Source organism: Macrobrachium rosenbergii, chromosome 34 (genome assembly GCF_040412425.1).
Source record: "Macrobrachium rosenbergii isolate ZJJX-2024 chromosome 34, ASM4041242v1, whole genome shotgun sequence".
Lineage (NCBI taxonomy): Eukaryota > Metazoa > Arthropoda > Malacostraca > Decapoda > Palaemonidae > Macrobrachium > Macrobrachium rosenbergii.
The window spans coordinates 1,357,903-1,380,356 of record NC_089774.1 but is presented as its reverse complement, the minus strand read 5'-3'; the positions used below and the strand labels follow the sequence as shown (position 1 = coordinate 1,380,356).

The window sequence follows — 22,454 nt, the reverse complement described above, 5'->3', positions numbered from 1 at the left end:
GAAGTTGAAGTTGGAGTGGTTGTTGTGGGTGTGGAAGTTGAAGTTGGTGGTTTATTTGTAGGTGTGGTGTGGTCGTGGGTCAGGAAGTTGAAGTGGTTGTTGTAGGTGGTCGTTGGAAGTGGTTGTTGTAGGTGTGGTCGTGGAAGTTGAAGTGGTTGTTGTAGGTGTGGTCGTGGAAGTTGAAGTTGAAGTGGTTGTTGTAGGTGTGGTCGTGGAAGTCGAAGTTGAAGTGGTTGTTGTAGGTGTGGTGTGGAAGTCGAAGTTGAAGTGGTTTGTTGTTGTAGGTGGGTTGTTGTGGTCATGTGGTCGTTGAAGTTGGAAGTGGTTGTTGTAGGTGTGGTGTGGAAGTCGAAGTTGGAGTGGTTGTTGTAGGTGTGGTCGTGGAAGTTGAAGTTGGTGTGTCGTGGAAGTGGTTGTTGTGGGTGTGGTCGTGGAAGTTGAAGTGGTTGTTGTGGGTGTGGTCGTGGTTGAGTTGAAGTGGTTGTTGTAGGTTTGGTAGGTGGGTTGTTGTAGGTGTGGTCGTGGAGTTGAGTTGGAGTTGGGTTGTTGTAGGTGTGGTGTGGAAGTCAGAAGTTGAAGTGGTTGTTGTAGGTGTGGTGGTGTTGGAGTCAGTTGAGTGGTTGTTGTAGGTGTGGTCGTGGAAGTTGAAGTGGTTGTTGTAGGTGTGGGTGTGGAAGTCGAAGTTGAGTGGTTGTTGTAGGTGTGGTCGTGGAAGTTGAAGTTGAAGTGGTTGTTGTAGGTGTGGAGTGTGGTCGTTGTAGGTGTAGAAGTCGTGGAGTTGGGTGGTTGTTGTAGGTGTGGTGTGGAAGTTGAAGTTGAAGTGGTTGTTGTAGGTGTGGTCGTGGAAGTTGAAGTTGAAGTGGTTGTTGTAGTGTGGTGTGGAAGTGGAAGTTGAAGTTGTTGTTGTAGGTGTGGAAGTTGAAGTTGGTGGTTGTTGTGTGGTGGAAGTTGAAGTTGAGTTTGTTGTGTGGTTGTTGTGGTGTGAAGTCGAAGTTGAAGTGGTTGTTGTAGGTGTGGTCGTGGAAGTTGGAAGTTGAAGTGGGTTGTTGTAGGTCGAAGTTGTGGTTGTTGTAGGTGTGGTCGTGGAAGTTGAAGTTGAAGTGGTTGTTGTAGGTGGTTGTTGTAGGTGTGTCGTTGGAGTGGTTGTTGTAGGTGTGGTCGTGAAAGTTGAAGTTGGTGGTTGTTGTAGGTGTGTGTCAGAAGTTGAAGTGGTTGTTGTAGGTGTGGTCGTGGAAGTTGAAGTTGAAAGTGGTTGTTGTAGGTGTGGTTGTTGTAGGTGTTGGTCGGTGTGAAGTTGAAGTTGGAGTGGTTGTTGTAGGTGTGGTCGTGGTTGAAGTTGGAAGTTTGTTTAAGTTGAAGTGGTTGTTGTAGGTGTGGTCGTGGAAGTTGAAGTTGAAGTGGTTGTTGTAGGTGTGGTCGTGGAAGTCGAAGTTGAAGTGGTTGTTGTAGGTGTGGTCGTGGAAGTTGAAGTTGAAGTGGTTGTTGTAGGTGTGGTGTGGAAGTCGAAGTTGAAGTGGTTGTTGTAGGTGTGGTCGTGGAAGTCGAAGTTGGAGTGGTTGTTGTAGGTGTGGTCATGGAAGTTGAAGTTGGTTATTTGTGGTTGTTGTAGGTGTGGTCGTGGAAGTTGAAGTTGGTTTGTTGTTGTGGTCGTGGAAGTTGAAGTTGAAGTGGTTGTTGTAGGTGTGGTCGTGGAAGTTGAAGTTGAAGTGGTTGTTGTGGTGTGGTCGTGGAAGTTGAAGTTGAAGTGGTTGTTGGTGTGGTATGTTGTGGTGTTGTAAGTTGGAAGTTGAAGTGGTTGTTGTAGGTGTGGTCGTGGAAGTTGAAGTTGAAGTGGTTGTTGTAGGTGTGTGTGGAAGTCGAAGTTGAAGTGGTTGTTGTAGGTGTGGTCGTGGAAGTTGAAGTTGGAAGTGGTTGTTGTAGGTGTGTGGAAGTCAAGTTGAAGTGGTTGTTGTAGGTGTGGTGTGGAAGTTGAAGTTGAAGTGGTTGTTGTAGGTGTGGTCGTGGAAGTTGAAGTTGGAAGTTGTTGGTTGTGGTCGTGGAGTTGAAGTTGGAGTGGTTGTTGTAGGTGTGGTCGTGGAAGTCAGAAGTTGGAAGTGGTTGTTGTAGGTGTGGTCGTGGAAGTCGAAGTTGAAGTGGTTGTTGTAGGTGTGGTGTGGAAGTTGAAGTTGAAGTGGTTGTTGTAGGTGTGGTGTGGAAGTCGAAGTTGAAGTGGTTGTTGTAGGTGTGGTCGTGGAAGTTGAAGTTGAAGTGGTTGTTGTAGGTGTGGTCGTGGAAGTTGAAGTTGAAGTGGTTGTTGTAGGTGTGGTCGTGGTTGAAGTTGTAGGTGTGGTCGTTTGAAGTTGGTTGTTGTAGGTGTGGTCGTGGAAGTTGAAGTTGAAGTGGTTGTTGTGGGTGTGGTCGTGGAAGTTGAAGTTGAAGTGGTTGTTGTAGGTGTGGTCGTGGAGTTGAGGTTGAAGTGGATGTTGTAGGTTGAAGTTGGTTTGTTGTAGGTGTGGTCGTGGAAGTCGAAGTTGAAGTGGTTGTTGTAGGTGTGGTCGTGGAAGTTGAAGTTGAAGTGGTTGTTGTAGGTGTGGTGTGGTTGAAGTGGTTGTTGGGTTGGTCAAAGTTGGTTGTTGTTGTTGGGGTGTGGTCGTGGAAGTTGAGTTGGGGTTGTTGTAGGTGTGGTCGTGGAAGTTGTTGTTGTAGTGGTTGTTGAAGTTGTGGTGTGGTCGTTGAAGTGGTTGTTGTAGGTGTGGAAGTTGAAGTTGAAGTGGGTTGTTTGTAGGTGTGGTCGTGGAAGTTGAAGTTGAAGTGGTTGTTGTAGGTGTGGTGTGGAAGTTGAAGTTGAAGTGGTTGTTGTAGGTGTGGTCGTGAGTTGAAGTTGAAGTGGTTTTGTTGTAGGTGTGGTCGTGGAAGTTGAAGTTGAAGTGGTTGTTGTTGTGGTCGTGGAAGTCGAAGTTGAAGTGGTTGTTGTAGGTGTGTCGTGGAAGTTGTTGAGAGTTGTTGTAGGTGTGGTCGTGGAAGTTGAAGTGGTTGTTGTAGGTGTGGTCGTGGTGGAAGTTTGTTGTAGGTGTGGTTGGAAGTCGAGTTGAAGTGGTTGTTGTAGGTGTGGTGGTGGAAGTCGAAGTTGGAAGTGGTTGTTGTAGGTGTGGTCGTGGAGTTGAAGTTGAAGTGGTTGTTGTAGGTGTGGGTGTGGAGTTGAAGTTGAAAGTTGAAGTTGTTGTTGTAGGTGTGGTCGTGGAAGTTGAAGTTGAAGTGGTTGTTGTGGAGGGTGTGGTCGTGGAAGTTGAAGTTTGTGGAAGTGGTTGTTGTTGTGTGTGGTCGTGGTTGAAGTTGAAGTGGTTGTTGTAGGTGTGGTCATGGAAGTTGAAGTTGAAGTGGTTGTTGTAGGTGTGGTCGTGGAGTCGAAGTTGGAGTGGATTGTTGTAGTGGGTGTGGAAGTTTGGGGTGGTTGTTGGTGTGGTCGTGGAGTTGTTGAAGTTGTTGTGGGTGTAGGTGTGGAAGTTGAAGTTGAAGTGGTTGTTGTAGGTGGTCGTGGAAGTTGAAGTTGAAGTGGTTGTTGTAGGTGTGTGGAAGTTGAAGTTGGAGTGGATTGTTTGATGTGGTGTGGAAGTTGATGTTGGAGTGGTTGTTGGTGGTCGTGAAGTTGAGTGGTTGTTGTAGGTGTGGTGTGGAAGTTGAAGTTGAGTGGTTGTTGTAGGTGTGGTCGTGGAAGTTGAAGTTGAAGTTGTTGTAGGTGTGGTCGTGGAAGTCAGAAGTTGGAGTGGTTGTTGTAGGTGTGGTCGTGGTTGGAAGTTAATTGTTGTAGGTGTGGTCGTGGAAGTTGAAGTGGTTGTTGTGGGTGTGGTTGTGGAAGTTGAAGTGAATTGGTTGTAGGTGTGGTCGTGGAAGTTGAGTTGAAGTGGTTGTTGTAGGTGTGGTGTGGAAGTCAAGTTGGGTAGTGGATGTTGAGTAGGTGTGGTCGTGTTGAAGTGGATTGGTGTGAGTGGTTGAAAGTTGTGGGTGTGGTGTGGAAGTTATTGAAGTGGTTGTTGTAGTGGTGTGGTCGTGGAAGTTGAAGTTGAAGTGGTTGTTGTAGGTGTGGTCATGGAGTCGAGTTGGTGGTTGTTGTAGGTGTGGTTGTGGAGTTGAGAGTTGAAGTGGTTGTTGTAGGTGTGGTCGTGAAGTTGGAGTTGGTTGTTGTAGGTGTGGTCGTGGAAGTCAAAGTGGTTGTTGTAGGTGTGGTGTGGAAGTTGAAGTTGGGTGGTTGTTGTAGGGTGTGGTCGTTGAAGTTGAAGTTGGGGTGGTTGTTGTAGGTGTGGTCGTGGAGTTGAAGTTGGAAGTGGTTGTTGTGGGTGTGGTCGTGGAAGTTGAAGTTGGAAGTGGTTGTTGTAGGTGTGGTCGTGGAAGTTGAAGTTGAAGTTGTTGGTGTGGTGTGGAAGTCGAAGTTGGGTGGTTGTTTGTTGTGGTCATTGGAGTTGAAGTTGAGTGGTTGTTGTAGGTGTGGTTGTGGAGTCAAGTTGGAGTGGTTGTTGTGGTGTGGTCGTGGAGTTGAAGTTGAGTGGTTGTTGTAGGTGTGGTGTGGAAGTTGAAGTTAGTGAGTTGTTGTAGGTGTGGTGTGGAAGTTGAAGTTGGAGTGGTTGTTGTGGTGTGGTCGTGGAAGTTGAAGTTGGGTGGTTTATTTGTAGGTGTGTCGTGGAAGTTGAAGTTGGTGGTTGTTGTGGTTGTGGTCGTTGGAAGTTGAAGTTGATGTTTTTGTGGTGTGGTGTGGAAGTTGAAGTTGTGGATGTTGTAGTGTGGTGTGGTCGTTTGAAGTTGAGGGTTGTTGTGTGGTTTGGAAGTTGAAGTTAGTGGTTGTTGTAGGTGTGGTCGTGGAGTTGAAGTTATGGTTGTTGTGTCGAGGTTGTGGTTGTGGAAGTCAGTGGAAGTTGAAGTGGTTGTTGTAGGTGTGGTCGTGGAGTTGAAGTGGTTAGTTGTTGTGTGGTGTAGTGGAGTTGAAGTTGGTGGTTGTTGTTGTGGTGTGGAAGTCGAAGTTGGAAGTGGTTGTTGTTGGTGTGGTCGTGGAGAGTTGAAGTTGGAGTGGATTGTTGTAGGTGTGGTCGTGGAAGTTGAAGTTGGAGTGGTTTGTTGTAGGTGTGGTCGTGGAAGTTGAAGTTGGAGTGGTTGTTGTAGGTGTGGTTGTGGTTGTTGAAGTTGGAGTGGTTGTTGTTGTTGGTGTGGTGTGGAAGTTGAAGTTGAAGTGGTTGTTGTAGGTGTTGTGTTGAAGTTGAAGTTGAAGTGGTTATTTGTAGGTGTGGTTGTGGAAGTCGAAGTTGGAGTGGTTGTTGTAGGTTGTGGTCGTGGAAGTTGAAGTGTGGTGTTTGTTGGAGATTGTGGTGTGATGAAGTTGAAGTTGAAGTGGTTTGTTGTGGTGTGGTCGTGGAGTTGAAGTTGATGGTTGTTGTAGGTGTGGTCTGTGGAAGTTGAAGTTGAAGTGGTTGTTGTAGGTGTGGTCGTGGAGTTGAAGTTGGAGTGGTTGTTGTAGGTGTGGTTGTGGAAGTTTGAAGTAGTTGTTGTAGGTGTGGTCGTTGAAGTTTGGTTTGTTGTGGGTGTGGTCGTGGAAGTTGAAGTTGAAGTTGTGGGGTGTGGTTGTGAAGTTGAAGTTGGAGTGGTTGTTGTAGGTTGTGGTCGTTGAAGTTGAAGTGGTTGTTGTGGTGTGGTCGTGGAAGTTGAGTTGATGTAGTGGAGTAGTTGTGGTGTGTGGTCGTGGAAGTTGAAGTTGGAGTGGTTGTTGTGGGTGTGGTCGTGGAAGTTGAAGTTGGTTGTTGTTGGTGTGGTGTGGAAGTTGGAGTGATTGTTGTGGTGTGGTCGTGGAAGTTGAGTTGGAGTGATTGTTGTAGGTGTGGTGGTGGAAGTTGTAGGTGTGGTTGAAGTTGGAGTTGTGGTTGTGGAAGTTTGGAGTTTGTTGTGGTGTGGAGTTGAAGTTGGGAGTGGTTGTTGTAGGTGTGGTGGTGGAAGTTGAAGTTGAAGTGGTTGTTGTAGTTGTGGTCGATGAAGTTGGAGTGTTGGAGTGTAGTCGTTGGAAAAGTTGTTGGTTGAAGTTGTTGTCGTGGTCGGAAGTTAAAGTTGAAGTGGTTATTTGTAGGTGTGGTCGTGGAAGTTGAAGTGGTTGTTGTTGTAGGGTGTGGTTGATGAAGTTGAAGTTGAAGTTGATTTGTATTTGTAGGTGGTCAGTTGAAATTGAAGTTGAAGTTAGTGGTTGTTGTGGTGTGGTCGTGAAGTTGAAGTTGGAGTGGTTGTTTTTGGGTGTGGTGGTGGTTGGTAGGTGTGAGTTGGTCGATGAGTTGGAAGTGGTTGTTGTGGTGTGTGGTCGATGAAGTTGAAGTTGGAGTGGTTGTTGTAGGTATGGTTGTGGAAGTTGAAGTTGGAGTGGTTGTTGTAGGTGTGGTCGATGAAGTTGGAGTTGTTGTAGTTGGTCGTGGAGTGGTTGTTGTAGGTGTGGTCGTGGAGTTAAGAAGTTGTAGTGGTTGTTGTAGGTGTAGGTCATGGGCTGAAGTTGAAGTGGTTGTTGTTGGTGTGGTCGATGAAGTTGGAAGTTGGAGTGATTGTTGTAGGTGTGGTCGTGGAAGTTGAAGTTTGAGTGGTTGTTGTGGTGTGGTTGTGAAGTCAGTTGAAGTGGTTGTTGTAGGTGTGGTTGTGGAAGTTGAAGTTGAAGTGGTTGCTGTGGTGTGGTGTTGAAGTGTTGTTGTGTTGTGGTCGTGGAAGTTGGAAGTTGTTTTTGAGGTGTGGTTGTGGTTAAAGTGGAAGTTGTGTGGTTTTAGTGTGGTAGATGTGGTCGATGAAGTTGAAGTTGAAGTTGGGGTTGTTGTAGGTTGTGGTGTGGGTGGAAGTTGAAGTGGTTGTTTGTATGGTTGTGGATGTTGAAGTTGGAAGTGGTTATTTGTAAAATGTGGTGTGGAAGTTGAAGTTGGATTGGTTGTTGTACGTGTGGTCGTGGAAGTTTGGTAATTATGGTTGTGGAGTCGAAGTTGGGTGGTTGTTGTAGGTGTGGTCGATGAAGTTGGTGTTGGAGGTGTGGTTGGGATGAAGTTGGTTGAGTGGTTGTTTGTGTGGTTGTTGGAAGTTGAAGTTGAAGTTAGATTGTTGTGGTGTGGTCGTGGAAGTTGGAAGTTGGAGGTGTGTTGTTTTAGGTGTGGTCGGAAGTTGATTGGGTTGTGTGTGGTCGTGGTGGAAGTTGAGTGGTTGTTGTAGGTATGGTTGTGGAAGTTGGTGGTTGTTGTAAGGCGTGGTCGTGAAGTGGGAGTTGTGGGTGTGGTCGTGGTGGAAGTTGAAGTGGTTGTTGTAGGTGTGGTCGTGGAAGTTGAAGTTGAAGTGGTTGTTGAAGGTGTGGTCATGGAAGTTGGAAGTGGTTTGTTGTTGTTGGTCGATGGAAGTTGAAGTTGGAGGGTTGTTGTGGTTGTGAAGTTGAAGTTTGAGTTGTTGGGTGGTTGTTGTGAAGTTGGGTTGAGTGATTGTTGTGGTAGTGGTTATGGAAGTTGAAGTTGAAGTGGTTGTTGTACGTGTGGTGGTGGAGTTGAAGTTGAAGTAGTTGTTGTGGTTGGTCGTTGAAGTTGGAGTGGTTTTGTAGGTGTGGTGGTGGAAGTTAAAGTTGGAGTGGTTATTTGTTTTGTGGTGGTTGATGTGGAGATGTTGAAGTAGAAGTTGTGGTTATTTGTGGTTGTGGTGGAAATTGAATTTGAAGTGGTTGTTGGGGTGGTGATGGTGGAAGTTGAAGTTGAGGGTTGGGGTGGTGGTTGTGGATGTTGAAGTTGGAGGGTTATTGTGGGTTGTTGTCGTGGAAGTTGAAGTAGTGGTTGTTGTGGTTGGTCGTGGAAGTTGAAGTAGGAGTTGTTGTTGTGGTGGTGGTTGTTAGTTGAAGTTGGGTGGTTGTGGTGGTGTAGTTGAAGTAGGAGTTGGGGTGGTGTGGTGGAAGTTGAAGTTGGAAGTTAGGTTGGTGGTGGTGGAAGCTGAAGTTAGGAGTTGTTATTTGTGGTGTGGTGTGGTGGGAGTAGTTGTTTTTAGGTGTGGTCAGTTGAAGTTGGGGTTGGTGGTGGTGGAAGTTGAAGTTGGAAGTTAGTTGTAGGTGGTGGTGGTGGAAGTTGAATTTGGTGGTTGTTGTGGTTGTGGTGGATTTGAAGTTGAAGTGGTCGTTGTAGGTGTGGTCGTGAGGGTTGGGGTGGTGGTGGTGGAAGTTGAAGTAGGTTGTTGTGGTTGTGGTGGAAGTTGAAGTTGGAGAGTTTGTTGTGGTGGTGGTGGAAGTTGTGGTATTTATATTTGTGGTCATGGAGTTGAAGTTGAAGTGTTGTTGTGGCATGTTGTGGTGGAAGTTGAAGTGGTTGTTGTAGGTGTGGTCGTGGAAGTGAAGTTGAAGTGGTTGTTGTAGGTGTGGTCGTGGAAGTTGAAGTTAGGTGTGGAGTCAGGTTGTTGTTGGTGTGGTCGTGGAAGTTGAAGTTGAAGTGGTTGTTGTAGGTGTGGTCTTGGAAGTCGAAGTTGAAGTGGTTGTTGTAGTGTGGTCGTGGAGTCGTTGGAAGTGGTTGTTGTAGGTGTGGTCGTGGAAGTCGAAGTTGGAGTGGTTGTTGTAGGTGTGGTCGTGGAAGTTGAAGTTGAAGTGGTTGTTGTAGGTGTGGTCGTGGAAGTCGAAGTTGGAGTGGTTGTTGTAGGTGTGGTCGTGGAAGTTGAAGTTGAAGTGGTTGTTGTAGGTGTGGTCGTGGAAGTTGAAGTTGAAGTGGTTGTTGTAGGTGTGGTCGTTGAAGTGGTTGTTGTAGGTGTGGTCGTGGAAGTTGAAGTTGAAGTGGTTGTTGTAGGTGTGGTCGAAGTTGAAGTGGTTGTTGTAGGTGTGGTCAGTCAGAAGTTGTGGTTGTTGTAGGTGTGGAAGTCAGTTGAAGTGGTTGTTGTGGTGTTGGAAGTTGAAGTTAGGTGTTGTTGGTCGTGTGGAAGTCGAAGTTGAAGTGGTTGTTGTAGGTGTGTTGTGGTCGTCGAAGTTGGAGTGGTTGTTGTAGGTGTGGTCGTGGAAGTCGAAGTTGAAGTGGTTGTTGTAGGTGTGGAAGTCGAAGTTGAAGTGGTTGTTGTAGGTGTGGTCGTGGAAGTTGAAGTTGAAGTGGTTGTTGTAGGTGTAGGTGTGGAAGTCGAAGTTGGAGTGGTTGTTGTAGGTGTGGTCGTGGAAGTTGAAGTTGAAGTGGTTGTTGTAGGTGTGGTCGTGGAAGTCGAAGTTGGAGTGGTTGTTGTAGGTGTGGTCGTGGAAGTCGAAGTTGAAGTGGTTGTTGTAGGTGTGTTTGGTGTGGTTGTTTTAGGTGTGGTCGTGGAAGTTGAAGTTGGAAGTGGTTGTGTTGTAGGTGTGGTGTGGGAGTTGAAGTTGAAGTGGTTGTTGTAGGTGTGGTCGTGGAAGTTGAAGTTGGAAGTGGTTGTTGTAGGTGTGGTCGTGGAAGTTGATTAGTGGTTGTTGTAGGTGTGGTCATTGAGTTGAAGTTGAAGTGGTTGTTGTAGGTGTGTGGAAGTCAGAAGTTGAAGTGGTTGTTGTAGGTGTGGTGGTGGAAATGTTGAAGTTGAAGTGGTTGTTAGCCAGGTGTGTGTGGAGTTGAAGTTGAAGTGGTTGTTGTAGGTGTGGTTGTTGTAGGTGTGAAGTTGAAGTGGTTGTTGTAGGTGTGGTGTGGAAGTCAAGTTGAGTGGTTGTTGTAGGTGTGGTGGTGGAAGTTGAAGTTGGAGTGGTTGTTGTAGGTGTGGTCGTGGAGTCTGAAGTTGGAGGTGGTTGTTGTGGTGTAGGTGTGGAAGTTGAAGTTGGGGTGGTTGTTGTAGGTTTGGTCGTGGAGTTGAAGTTAAAGTGGTTGTTGTAGGTGTGGTGTGGAAGTCGAAGTTGGAGTGGATGTTGTAGGTTTGGTCGTGGAAGTTGAAGTTGAAGTGGTTGTTGTAGGTGTGGTCGTGGAAGTTGAAGTTGAAGTGGTTGTTGTAGGTGTGGTCGTGGAAGTTGAAGTTGAAGTGGTTGCTGTAGGTGTGGAAGTCGAAGTTGGAGTGGTTGTTGTAGGTGTGGTCATGGAAGTTGAAGTTAGAAGTGGTTGTAGGTGTGGTCGTCAGTTGAAGTTGAAGTGGTTGTTGTAGGTGTGGTCGTGAAGTCAGAAGTTGAGTGGTTGTTGTAGGTGTGATTCGTGGAAGTCGAAGTTGAAGTGGTTGTTGTAGGTGTGGTCATTGGAGTTGAAGTTGGAGTGGTTGTTGTAGGTGTAGGTGTGGAAGTTGAAGTTGAAGTGGTTGTTGTTGGTTGTGGAAGTTGAAGTTGAAGTGGTTGTTGTAGGTGTGGTCGTTGGGTGGAGTTGAGGTGTGGTCGTGGTTGTTGAGGGTGTGGTTCTTGTGGTGTGTCATGGTCAGAAGTTGGAAGTGGTTGTTGTAGGTGTGGTCGTGGAGTTGAGTTAAGTGGTTGTTGTAGGTGTGGTCGTGAGTTGAAGTTGAGTGGTTGTTGTAGGTGGTGGTGGTGGTTGAAGTGGTTGTTGTAGGTGTGAGGAGTTGAAGTTGAAGTGGTTGTTGTGGGTGTAGATCATGGTTTGAAGTTGAAGTGGTTGTTGTAGGTGTAGGTGTGGAAGTCGAAGTTGGAGTGGTTGTTGTAGGTGTGGTCGTGGAAGTTGATGTTGGGTGTGGTTTATTTGTAGGTGTGGTCGTGGAGTTGAAGTTGAAGTGGTTGTTGTGGAGGTGTGGTCGTGGAAGTTGAAGTTGAAGTGGTTGTTGTAGGTGTGGTCGTGGAAGTTGGAAGTTGGGTAGATGTTGTGGGTGTGGTCGTGGAAGTTGAAGTTGAAGTGGTTGTTGTAGGTTGGTCGTTGAAGTTGAAGTTGAAGTGGTTGTTGTGGTGTGGTCGTGGAGTTGAAGTGGTTGTTGTAGGTGTGGTTGTGGAAGTTGGAGTGGTTTAGTTGGGTGGTTTGAGATGTTGTTGTGGTCGTGGAGTTGAGTGGTTGTTGTGGGTGTGTGTGGAAGTCGAAGTTGGAGTGGTTGTTGTGGTGTGGTTGTGGAAGTCAGGTTGTGGTCGTGGAGTGGTTGTTGTTGTAGTGTGGTCGTGGAAGTCAAGTTAGGTGGTTGTTGTAGGTGTGGTCGTGGAAGTTGAAGTTAGTGGTTGTTGTAGGTGTGGTCGTGGAAGTTGAAATGGTTGTTGTAGGTTTGGTCGTGGAAGTCGAAGTTGGAGTGGTTGTTGTAGGTTTGGTCGTGGAAGTTGGAGTGGTTGTTGTAGGTGTGGTCGTGGAAGTTGAGGTTGAAGTGGTTGTTGTAGGTGTAGGTGTGGAAGTTGAAGTTGGAGTCGTTGTTGTAGGTGTGGTCGTTGAAGTTGAAGTTGGAGTGGTTGTTGTAGGTGTGGAAGTCGAAGTTGGAGTGGTTGTTGTAGGTGTAGGTGTGGAAGTTGAAGTTGAAGTGGTTGTTGTAGGTGTGGAAGTCGAAGTTGAAGTGGTTGTTGTAGGTGTGGTCGTGGAAGTCGAAGTTGGAGTGGTTGTTGTAGGTGTGGTCGTGGAAGTCGAAGTTGAAGTGGTTGTTGTAGGTGTGGTCGTGGAAGTCGAAGTTGAAGTGGTTGTTGTAGGTGTGGTCGTGGAAGTTGAAGTTGGAGTGGTTGTTGTAGGTGTAGGTGTGGAAGTTGAAGTTGTGGTTGTTGTAGGTGTGGTCGTGGAAGTTGAAGTTGGAGTGATTGTTGTAGGTGTGGTCGTGGAAGTTGAAGTTGAAGTGGTTGTTGTAGGTGTGGTGGTGGAAGTTGAAGTTGAAGTAGTTGTTGTAGTTGTGGTCGTTGAAGTTGGAGTGGTTTTTGTAGGTGTGGTCGTGGAAGTTAAAGTTGAAGTGGTTGTTGTAGAGTTGTAGTTGTGGTTGTTGTGGAAGTTGAAGTGGTTGTTGGGGTGGTTGTGGTGGAAGTTGAGAAGTGGTGGTGGTGATTGAAATGGAGTTGGGGTGGTGGTGGTGGAAGTTGAAGTAGGAGTGGTTGATGTGGTTGTGGTGGAAGTTGAAGGGAGTTGGGGTGTTGTAGTGGAGGTTAAGTGAGTTAAGGGTAGTTGTGGTGAGTGGTAGGAGTTTGGGTGGTGGTCGTGGAAGTTGAAGTTGAAGGGTTGTGGTGGATGGTGGTGGAAGTTGAAGGAGTGGTTAGGGTTGGTGGTGGTGGAAGTTGAAGGGTTGTGGTGGGTTGGTTGTTGAAGTAGGAGTTGGGGTGGTGGTGGTGGAAGTTGAAGTAGGTTGTTGGGGTGGTGGTGGTGGAAGTTGAAGTAGGGATTGTGGTGGTTGTGGTGGAAGTGGAGTTGGTGTGGTGGTGGTGGAAGTTGAAGTAGGAGTTTGGGTAGGTTGTGGTGGAAGTTAAGAGAGATTGGGGTGGTGTGGTGGAAGTTGAAGTAGGAGTTGGGAGTGGTTGTGGTGGAGGTTGCATAGCCTAGATGTGGAACTTGTTGGAGTTGGGGTGGTTGATGTGGAAGTTGAAGGCTTAGTTGGGGTGGTGGTGGTGGAAGTGAAGTAGGAGTGTGTGGTGGTTGTGGTGGAAGTTGAAGTAGGTTGGGGTGGTGGTGGTGGAAGTTGAAAGTTGGGGTGGTGGTGGTGGAAGTTGAAGTGGGAGTTGGGGTGTGGTTGTGGTGGAAGTTGGAGTGGTTGGTAGGTGGTGGTGGTGGAAGTTGAAGTAGGAGTTGGGGTTGTTGTGGTGGAAGTTGAAGTAGGAGTTGTGGTGGTGGTGGTGGAAGTTGAAGTAGGAGTTGGGGTGTGGTGTGGTGGAAGTTAGTAGTGGTTGGGGTGGTGGTGGTGGAAGTTGGAAGTGGAGTTAAGGGTGGTGGTGGTGGAGACAGAAGTGGGAGTTGAACAGTTGTGGTGGAAGTTAGATGGGGAGTTGGGGTGGATTGTGGTGGAAGTTGATGGAAGTTGGCGTGGTTGATGTGGAAGTTGAAGTAGGAGTTAGGGTGGTTGTAGTGGAAGTTGAAGTAGGAGTTGGGGTGGTTGTGGTGGAAGTTAGTAGGAGGTTATTTGTGAGTGTGGGAAGTCAAGTTAGGTGGGGTGGTGGTGGTGAAGTTGAAGGTTAGGTGTGGGTGAGTTGAAGTTGGAGTGGTGGTGGTTGTGGTGGAATTGAAGTTAAGTGGATTGTTATGGTGTGGTGGTGGAAGTTGAAGTTAAAGTTGTTGTGGTGGTGGTGGAAGTTGAAGTAGGTGTTGACGGTGGTGGTGGTGGAAGTCGTTAGGAGTTGTGGTGGTTGTGGTGGAAGTTGAAGTTGGAGGGTTATGGATGTGTGGTGGAAGTTGAAGTTGGAGGTGTGTTGGTTGTGGTGGAGGTGTAATGGGGATTTGGTTAGTCGTGGTGTAAGTTGTCGTGGAAATTGGGTGGTTATTGAAAGATGTGTGTTGTCGTGTGGTTGTGGTGGAAGTTGAAGATGTTGTTGTGGTTGTGTGGACGTTGATTGGAGTTGTTGTGGTTGTGGTGGAAGTTGAGTTGGAGTTGGGGTGGTGGTGGTGGAAGTCAGAATGGAGTTGTTGTGGTGGTGGTGGAAGTTGAAGTGGTTGTTGGGGTGGTTGTGGTGGAAGTTGGAAGTGGATGTTGTTGGGGTGGAAGTTGAAGTATGAGTTTGAGTTGTGGTGGAAGTTGGTTATAGGAGTTGGTGTGGTCGTGGAAGTTGAAGTGGAGGGTTGTTGTAGGTTTGGTTGTGAAGTTGAAGTTGTGGTTTGTATTTGTGGTCAGTAGTTGAAGTTGAAGTGGTTATGTTGTAAAGTTGTGGAAGTTGAAGTTAGGTTTGTTGTGGGTGTGGTCGTGAAGTTGAAGTTAGGTGGTTGTTTTAGGTGTGGGTTGTGGTTGGAGTTTAGGGTGTGGTCGATGAAGTTGGAAGGGGTTGTTGTAGGTGTGTGGTGGAGTTGAAGTTAGGTGGTTGTTGTAGGTGGTGGTGGTGGAAGGCGTGGTCGAGTAGTGGATTTATTGGGAGGTGTGGTCGTGGAGTTGGAAGGATTGTTGAGTTGTGGTCGTGTGGTTAGTGGTGGTTGTAGGTGTGGTCGTGAGTTGGGGTGGTTGTTGTAGTGATTAGTCAGAAGTTGAAGTGGTTGTTGTTGGTGTGGTCGATGAAGTTGAAGTTGGAGTGATTGTTGTAGGTTTGGTTGTGGAAGTTGAAGTTTGAGTGATTGTTGTAGGTGTGGTTGTGAAGTCAAGTTGGAGTGATTGTTGTAGGGAGGTTGTGGAAGTTGGTGGTGGTTGGAAGGTGTGGTGGTGGAGTTTTGGTAGTTGTTGTGTTGTGGTGGAAGTTGGAATTGGTAGGGGTTGGTTGTGGGTGTTGGTGGTGGAGGTTTTAGTTGGGTTAGAGTGGATTGGGGTAGATGTGGTGGATGAAGTTGAAGTTGAGTTGTGGTTGTTGTGTGTGGTCGTGGAAGTAAGTTGGGTGGTTGTTGTGGTGTGGGTCGATGAAGTTGGAAGTTGAGGGATTGGTTGTGGTTGAAGTTGGTTATTTGGGTGTGGTCGTGGAAGTTTGGAGGTTGGCGTGGTGGTGGAAGTTGAAGTTGGAAGTGGTTATTTGTAGGTATGGTTGTGGAGTTGAAGTTGTTTGTTTGGTGTGGTCGATGAAGTTGGAAGTGGTTTATTTGTAGCTCGTGGTTGGAAGTTGGAGTGGATTGGAGTTAGTGGTCGTGGAAGCTGAAGTTGAAGTGGGGTTGTGGTCGTGGTTGAAGTGGAGTAGTTGTTTTAGGTGTGGTCAGGTTGGGGTTGTTGTAGGTGTGGTCGTGGAAGCTGAAGTTCATTGTGGAGAGTATGGTTGTGGAATTGAATTTGAAGTGGTTGTGTTGGTGGTGGTGGAAGTTGAAGTTGGAGGGATGTTGTGGTGGAAGTTGAAGTTGAAGTGGTTGTTGAAGGTGTGTGGTGGAAGCTGAAGTTGGAAGTGATTGGGGTGGTGGTGGTGGAAGTTGGAGGGTTGTTATGTAAGGTGTGAAATGAAGTTGTTGATATTTGTGGTCATGGAAGTTGGGGATTGAAGTGGTTGTTGTGGTAGCATGGTTGTGGAAGTTGGTTAGGTGGTTGTTGTACGTGTGGTGGTGGAAGTTGAAGTACAAATTGTAGTGTGGTGGTGGAGATAGGAGTTGTTGTGGTGGTGGTGGGATTGAAGTAGGAGTTGTGGTGTGGTTGTGGTGGGGAAGTTGGTTGTGGTTGTTGGAGGTGTGGATGTTGGAAGTTGTGGAGTTGGAGTGATGTTGTAGGTGTGGTGTGTGGTGGAGTTGTGGGTGTGGTTGTGGAGTTGAAGTTGAAGTGGTTGTTGATGTGGTGGTGAAGTTGAAGTTGAAGTGGTTGTTGTAGGATGGAAGTTGAAGTTGGAGTTTTTTGTAGGTGTGGTGTGGAAGTTGAAGTTGAAGTGGTTGTTGTAGGTGTGGGATGTGGTGAAGTGGTTGTTGTAGGTGTGGAGTGTTGGGTTGATGTGTGGTCATGAAGTTGAAGTTGAAGTGGTTGTTGTGGTGTGGTTGGAGTTGAAGTTGAAGTGGTTGTTGTGGTGTGGTCGTGAGTTGAAGTTGATGTGGTTGTAGGTGTGGATGTTGGTGAAGTTGAAGTGGTTGTTGTAGGTGTGATCGTGGAAGTTGAAGTTGGAGTGGTTGTTGTTGTGGTCGTGGAAGTTGAAGTTGATGTTATTGTAGGTGTGGTCGTGATGTTGTTGGTGGTTGTGGTTGGAAGTTGTTGAAGTTGAAGTGGTTGTTGTAGGTGTGGTTGTGGAAGTTGTTGAGTGGTTGTTGTAGGTGTGGTCGTGAGGAAGTTGGAGTGGTTGTTGTGGTGGTTGATGTTGAAGTGGTTGGAGTGGTTGGGTGTGGTTGTGGTTGAAGTTGAAGTACTTGTGGATGTGGTCGTGGTTGAAGTGGTTGGAGTTGTGGTGTTGTAGTTGAGTTGAAGTGGTTGTTGTAGGTGTGGTTGTGGAAGTTGAAGTTGGTGTTGTAGGTGGTCGTGAAGTTGGAAGTTGAAGTGGTTGTGTTGTTGGAGTTGGTTTATTGTGGGTGTGGTCGTGGAAGTTGAAGTGGATGTTGGTTGGTTGGTGTGAAGTCGAAGTTGGATGTGGTTGTTGTAGGTGTGGTGTGGAAGTTGATGTTGAAGTGGTTGTTTGGAGATGTAGTCGTGGAAGTCGAAGTTGGAGTGGTTGTTTGTGGATGGTCGTGGAAGTTGAAGTTGATGGTTTGTTGGTGTGGTCGTGGAAGTTGAAGTGGTGGAGTAGTTGGTGTTGTTGTTGTGGTGATTGTTGCAGTGGTTGTGGTTGGAGAAAGTGGTTTGTTGTAGGTGTGGTCGTGGTGGAAGTTGAAGTGGTTGTTGTAGGTGTGGTTGTGGAAGTTGAAGTGGTTGAGGTAGTTGGTGGTTGAAGTTGATGTTGTTGTTGGGTTGTGGTTGGAGATGTGAAGTGGTTGTTGTAGGTGTGGTCGTGGATGTGGTTGTTGTAGGTGGTGGTTGGAAGTTGTGGTTATGTTGATGTAGTAGAGGTTGGAGTGGTTGTTGTGTGGTCGTGGAAGTTGAAGTTGGAAGTGGTTGGTGTGGTGTGGTCGTGGAAGTTGAAGTTGGATGATTGTTGTAGGTGTGGTCGTGGAAGTTGAAGTTGGAGTGGTTGTTGTGGTGGTTGTGGAAGTTGAAGTTGGAGTGGTTGTTGTTGGTGTGGTGGAGTTGAAGTTGGAGATGGGTGGTGGTGTGGAAGTTGACTTTGTTGTGTGTGGTCGTGGAGTCAGGTTGAAGGTGGTTGTTGGGTGTGGTGTGGAAGTGAAGTGGTTGTTGTAGGTGTGGTCGTGGTGTTGAAGTTGAATGGTTGTGTGAAGTTGTGGTTGGAGGTGTGATGTTGGAAGTAGTTGTTGTGGGGTGTTGGTGGATTGTGGTTGTTGTGGGGTGTGGTCGTTGAAGTTGGTTGATTGTAGGTGTGGTCGTGGAAGTTGAAGTGGTTGTGGTAGGTGAGATGGTGGTTGGAGATGGATGTTGTTGTACTTGTGGATGTTGACGTTGGTTAGGTGGGTGTGGTTGTGGAGAGTTGGATGTGGTTGTTGTAGTGGTGTGGAAGTGAAGTTGGATGTGTGGTCGTGGAGTTGAAGTTGAGTGTTGTTGTGGTGTGGTTGATGGAAGTTGATGTTGGAGTGGTTGTTTGTGATGTAGACGAAGTTGGTTGTTGGATTTGTTGATGTGGTAGGAAGTTGAAGTTGGTGTTGTTGATGTGTGGTCGTGGAAGTTGGTTGTGGTTGTTTGGAGGTGTGGTTGTGAAGTTGAAGTTGAGTTGTGGATGTGGTCGATGAGGTTGTGGTTGTTGTGGTCGATGAAGTTGGTAGAGGTTTGGTGGTGTGGTCGATGTTGAAGTTGGAGTGGTTGTTGTTGGAGATGTGGATGGTGAAGTGGAAGTACTTGTGGATGTGGTCGTTGAGTTGGTGGTTGTTGAGTGGTGGAAGTTGAGGTTGGAGTAGTTGTTGTGGGTGTGGTGTGGATGTTGAAGTTGCAGTGGTTGTGGTTGGTCATGGAAGTGGTTGGATGTGGTTGTTGTTGGTGTGGTCGAAGTTGAAGTTGGAGTGAATGGATTGTGGTGGTTGGTTGGTGATTGTTGTAGTTGTGGTTGTGGAGTCAGTTGGAGTGGTTGTTTAGTTTGAGTGTGGTTGGGTGGTTTGTAGTTGATTGGAGAGGTGGTGGTGGTGGAGATGAAGTTGGAGTAGTTGTGGGTGTGGACGTTGAGGTTGGTGGTTGTTGGGGTGTGGTGGTGGATGTTAAAGTTGGAGGTGGTTGGTGGTTTGTTGGATGTTGAAGTTGGTGAGATGTGGTGTGGAAGTGGTTGGAGTGGTGTAGGTGTGGTCCGTGGAAATTGAAGTTGGGTGGTTGTTGTGGATGTGGTGGTGGAGTTAGTTGATGGTTGTTGTGGTGGTGTTGTTGGAGGGTTGTTGTTGGAAGTTGGTTGGAGTGGTTGTTGATGGTGGAAGTGGTTGAAGTTGACTTGTTGATGTGGTTGTGGTGGAAGTTGGGTGGTTATCGATTTGGTAGATTGAAGTAGTTGTTGTGTGGTTGGAGTTGAAGTTGGAGTGGTTGTTGTGGTGCAGGTCGTTGAAGTTGAAGTGGTTGTGGTTGGTGTGGTCGTGATGTTGAAGTTGTTGATGTGGTGTAGAGGTCGTTGGTGTTGAATGTTGGAGTGGTTGACGTTGGTGGTGGTAGAAGTGGAGTTGTGGATGTGGTTATTGTGGTGGTTGTTGTTGTTGAAGTTATAGTGGTTGTTGTTGGAGTGTTGTGGATGTTGAAGTTGAAGTGGTTGTTGTAGTGGTGTGGTCGTGGAGATGTGATTGTGGAAGTCGTGGTAGTTGGAAGTGGGTTGTTGGTGGTTGGAAGTTGTTATTGTGGTGAGGTTGGTTGAGTTGGTGTTGTTGATGTGGTTGGAAGTTGGTTGTGGTTGGAGATGTGGTTGTGTGAAGTTGTGGATGTGGAGTGAGGTGGTGGTTGGAGTTGTTGGGGTGTGAGGCAGAGGTTGTTGGGGTGGTGTTGTTGATGTTGAAGTGGTTGTGTTGGTGATGGTGGATGTTGAAGTACTTGTGGATGGTGGATGAGGTGGTGGTTGGGTTGTTGATGTGGTAGAGGTAGTTGAAGTGTTGTTGATGTGGTTGAAGTGGTTGTGGAGTGGATGTTGAAGTACGGTGGATGTGGACGAGGTGGTGGTTGGAGTTGTGGTGATGTGGTGTGGTGGTGGTGGTTGATGTTGTTGAAGTGGTGTGGTGGTTGGAGATGTTGTGGAGAAGTAGGAGTTGGGATGTGGATGAGGTAGTGTTGGAGTGGGTGGTAGGTGAAGTTGTGGTGTGTTGATGTTGAAGTGGATTGTTGTGGTTTGTGGAAATGTGGATGTTGAAGTGTGGTTGTTGTGGATTGTGGTGGAGGTGGGAGTTGGTGGTTGGAGTTGATGTGGTGGAGGAGGTTGAAGTGTTGTTGTGTTGTTGGTGGAAGTTGATGGGATGTGGTTGTGGTTGGAGATGTAGATGTTAAAGTAGGTGGATGTGACGAAGTGGTCGTTGGAGTTGTTGATGTGGTTTGTTGGTGGTGTTGTTGATGTTGAAGTGGTTGTGGTTGGAGATGTGGATGTTGAAGTTGGGAGTTGTGGATGTGGGTGGAAGTTGGTGGTTGGAGTTGTTTGTGGTAGAGAAGTTGAAGTTGGAGTTGTTGTTTGTATGTATGGTGAAGTTGAAGTTGTGGTTGAGATGTAGATGTTTAGAGGTTGTGGATGTGGACGAGTTGGTGGGTCTGGAGTGAAGTGTGGTGATGTGGTGTGGTCGTTGGTGTTGTTGATGTTGTTGAAGTGGTGGTGGTGATGGAAGATGTTGACGATGGTTGTGGTTGATGGTGGTGTTGTGGGTGTGGTGGTGGTGGTGGTAGTTGGTGTTGTTGAGTTGTTGAAGGTGGTTGTGGATGTTGATGTAGATGTAGGGTTGTTGTGGATGTGGTGGGAAGTTGAAGTTGGAGGGTTGGAGTTGTGTAGATGTGGTGGAAGTTGAAGTTAGAAGTGGTTGTTGGTGGCATGGAGTGGAAGTTGAAGTAGTTGTGGATGGGGATGAGGTGGTGGTTGGAGTTGTTGATGGGTTAAGGTATTGGGTGTTGTTGATGTTGAAATGGCAGGTTGTGGTTGAGATGGATGTTGAAGTACTTGTTGATGTGGGTGGTGGTGGTTGGAGTTGTTGATGTGGTAAAGGTGGTGGTGTTGTTGATGTTGTTGGGGTGGTTGTGGTTGGAGATGTAGATGTAAAGTTGTGGATGTGGACAGGTGGTGGCTGGAGTTGTTGATGTGGCAGAGGTGTTGAGTAGGTGGTTGTGGTTGAGATGTTGTGGAAGTGGTTGTGGGATGTGGTGGTGGATGTGGAAGTTGATGTGGACGAGGTGGTGTTGGTAGTTGTTGATGTGGAAGTGGTTGTGTTGTTGATGTTGTTGATGCAGGTTGTGGTTGGAGATGTTGATGTAGGAGTTGGGGTGGTTGAGGTGGTGGTTGGAGAGGTTGATGTGGTGGTGGTGTTGGTGTTATTGAAGTGGGAGTTGGTGGTGCAGATTTGTAAGTACTTGTGGATGGGATGAGGTGGTGGTTGGAGTTGTTGATGTGGTAGGAGGGGTGGTGGTGGTGATGTTGAAGTGGTTGTGGTGGAGATGGTGGATGTTGAAGTACTTGTGGATGTGGATGAGGTGGTGGTTGGAGTTGATGTGGTAGAGGTAGAGGTGTACAGTGGTTGTGAAGTTGAGATGTAGGAGTTGTGGTGTGGTGGTGGAGATGGTGGTTGGAGTCGTTGAAGTGGTGGTGGATGGGGACGTTGATGTTGTTGGAGTTGGTTGTGGTGGTAGGGGTAGTTGGGGTGGTTGTGGATGGAAGATGTTGGGTTGTTGGAGGTGTAGTGTTGGATGTTGTTAGTTGTGGGGGTGGATGTGGTGGTTGTGGATGTGGAGGAGTTGTTGGTGTTGGTGGTGGAAGTTGGTGGAGTTTGATGTTGGAGTGGTTGTGGTTGGAGATGTAGATGGTGGTGGTGGATGTGGACGGAGTGGTGGTTGGAGTTGTTGATGGTAGAGGTAGTTGGTGGTTGTGGATGTTGTTGAAGTTTGTGGTGGTGGAGGTGGATGTTGGAAGTACTTGAGATGGGGATGAGGTGGTGGTTGGAGTTGTGATGGTAGAGGTAGTGGGGTGGAAGTTAGTAGTTGATGTGGTTGTTGATGTTTATTTGAAGTAGTTGGAGATGTGGATGAAGTACTTGTGGATGTGGACGAGTGGTGGTTGGAGTTGTTGATGTGGTGGAGGAAGTTGGTGTTGTTAGATGTTGATGTTGCAGTGGTTGTGGTTGGAGATGTAGATGTAGATGTATAAGGAAATGCTGTGGATGTGGACGAGGTGGTGGTTGGAGTTGTTGATGTGGTAGAGTAGTTAGTGTTGATGTTGAAGTGGTTGTGGTTGGAGAAATGTAGATGTAGAAGTGCTTGTGGATGGTGGTGGTTGGGTTGTTGATGTGGTAGAGGTAGTTAGTGTTGTTGATGTTGAGTGGTTGAGGTTGGAGATGTAGATGTAGAAGTACTTGTGGATGTGGACAGAGGTGGTGATTGGAGTTGTTGATTTGTAGTTGAGTAGTTAGTGTTGATGATGTTGGTGAAGTAGTTGTGGTTGGAGAATGTAGATGTAAGTACTTGTGGATGTGTGATGACAGTGGTTGTTGGAGTTGATGTAGTAGAGGTCGTTAGTGTTGTTGATGTTAGTGATTTGTTGGAGATGTAGATGTAAAGTACTTGTGGATGTGGATGAGTAGTGGTTGGAGTTGTTGATGTGGTAGAGTAGTTGGTGTGTTGATGTTGTTGAAGTAGTTGTGGTTGGAGATGTAGATGTAGAAGTGGTGTGGATGTGGACGAGGTGGTGGTTGGAGTTGTTGATGTGGTAAGTGGTTGGTGTTGTTGATGTTGAAGTGGTGTGGTTGGAATGTAGATGTAAGTACTTGTGGATGTGGATGAGGTGGTGGTTGGAGTTTGTTGGTGGTGGTGTTGATGTTGTTGAAGTGGTTGTGGTGGAGATGTAGATGTAGAAGTAGTTGTGGATGTGGACGAGGTGGTGGGTTGGAGTTGGATGTTGGAGTAGTTGGTGTTGTGATGCTGATGTTGCAGTGGTTGTGTTGATGTGGATGTAGAAGGAAGTTGAAGTGGATGTGGACGAGGTGGTGGTTGAGTGGAAGTGGTAGAGAGATTGGGTTGGTGGTGGAAGATGATGTTGAAGTGGTTGTGGTTGGAGATGTAGATGTAGAGGGTTAGGGTGGATGTGGATGAGAGGTGGTGGTTGATGTTGAGTTGTTGATGTTGGGGTGGTGGTGGTGGATGTGGAGTAGGAGTGGATGTGGACTGGTGGTGGAAGTTGATGTGGTTGTTGAGATGTTGATGGTGGTGGTTGGAGTTGGATGTAGAAGTACTTGTGGTGGTGGTGGTGGTTGATGTGGTAGGGTAGGTGTTGTTGTTGATGTTATTGAAGTGGTTGTGGTTGGTGGATGTAGAAGTTGACTTTTGGATGTGGATGAGGTGGTGGTTGGAGTTGTTGATGTGGTAGAGGTACTTGGTTGTTGAGTGTTGAAGTGGGAGTTGGAGATGTAGATGTAGTGGAAGTTTGTGGATGTGGTGGGTGGTGGTGGAGTTGTTGATGGTAGAGGTAATTGGTGGTGGTTGATGTTGATGTTGTTGGGTTGGAGAGTAGATGGGGAGTTGGGGTGGATGTGGTGGAGGTGGTGGTTGGAGTGGTTGATGTGGTAAAGGTAGTTGGTGTTGGATGCTGAGGGTGGTTGTGGGAAGTTGGAGATGTAGATGTGGAAGTTTAAGGTGGACGAGGTGGTGGTTGGAGGTTGATGTGGTAGTTGAGGTAGTTGTGTGTTGAAGTGATGTTGGTGGTGGTTGTGGTTGGAGATGTAGATTAGAGTGGCTGTGGAACCTGTGGATGTGGATGAGGTGGTGGGTGGAGTTGAAGTTGATGGCAGAGGTGGTTGGTGTTGTTGATGTTGGAGTTGTTGTGGTTTGATGAGATGTTGAGTTGGAGTACTTGTGGATGTGGATGGTGGTGG

General features: G+C 47.1%; 4 protein-coding genes across 4 annotated transcripts; all 4 read right to left on the bottom strand.

The window, feature by feature from the left end:
- Positions 1 to 51: 51 nt before the first annotated feature.
- On the bottom strand, positions 52 to 11,258 carry LOC136855997 (uncharacterized; the record flags this gene model as incomplete). Its single annotated transcript, XM_067133547.1, has 7 exons — positions 52 to 250; positions 1,359 to 1,462; positions 6,489 to 6,658; positions 8,289 to 8,753; positions 8,961 to 9,073; positions 9,536 to 9,955; positions 11,104 to 11,258. Coding segments are annotated over 7 exons (1,626 nt in total), but the record flags the coding sequence as incomplete, so codon positions are not given.
- A 710-nt stretch (positions 11,259 to 11,968) lies between these two features.
- On the bottom strand, positions 11,969 to 12,343 carry LOC136855996 (hepatitis A virus cellular receptor 1-like). Its single transcript, XM_067133546.1, has one exon. The coding sequence runs from the start codon at positions 12,341 to 12,343 to the stop codon at positions 11,969 to 11,971; it is 375 nt and encodes a 124-aa protein (XP_066989647.1).
- A 1,462-nt stretch (positions 12,344 to 13,805) lies between these two features.
- Positions 13,806 to 17,385, bottom strand: LOC136855995 (mucin-2-like). Its single transcript, XM_067133544.1, has 2 exons — positions 14,953 to 17,385; positions 13,806 to 14,519 (listed from the first exon to the last, which is right to left on the bottom strand). Exons 1-2 carry the CDS (start codon positions 17,383 to 17,385, stop codon positions 13,806 to 13,808), a joined length of 3,147 nt encoding a protein of 1,048 aa, XP_066989645.1.
- A 102-nt stretch (positions 17,386 to 17,487) lies between these two features.
- On the bottom strand, positions 17,488 to 19,413 carry LOC136855994 (uncharacterized). Its single transcript, XM_067133543.1, has 2 exons — positions 19,126 to 19,413; positions 17,488 to 17,850 (listed from the first exon to the last, which is right to left on the bottom strand). The coding sequence occupies exons 1-2, from the start codon at positions 19,411 to 19,413 to the stop codon at positions 17,488 to 17,490; spliced, it is 651 nt and encodes a 216-aa protein (XP_066989644.1).
- Between the last annotated feature and the right edge of the window lie 3,041 nt (positions 19,414 to 22,454).

Excerpts from the sequence above, each read along its gene's own strand:
- LOC136855994 (XM_067133543.1), bottom strand. The coding sequence starts at position 19,413 with ATGCCACCAACAACCACTTCTAACTTCAACTTCCACCACATCTACACA. Across the intron at positions 17,851-19,125 it reads CACTCCAGACCCACCAACTC|TCAACTTCAACCACTTCCAC; the intron begins GTCCACATCCAC and ends CACATCAACAAG.
- LOC136855995 (XM_067133544.1), bottom strand. The coding sequence starts at position 17,385 with ATGACCAACCACAACCACTGCAACTTCAACATCCACACCACACCCACA. Across the intron at positions 14,520-14,952 it reads TTCAACTTCCACCACCACAC|CTACAAATAAACCACTTCCA; the intron begins GTACAACAACCA and ends TCCAACCACGAG.
- LOC136855996 (XM_067133546.1), bottom strand. The coding sequence starts at position 12,343 with ATGCAACCTCCACCACAACCACTCCCAACTCCTACTTCAACTTCCACC.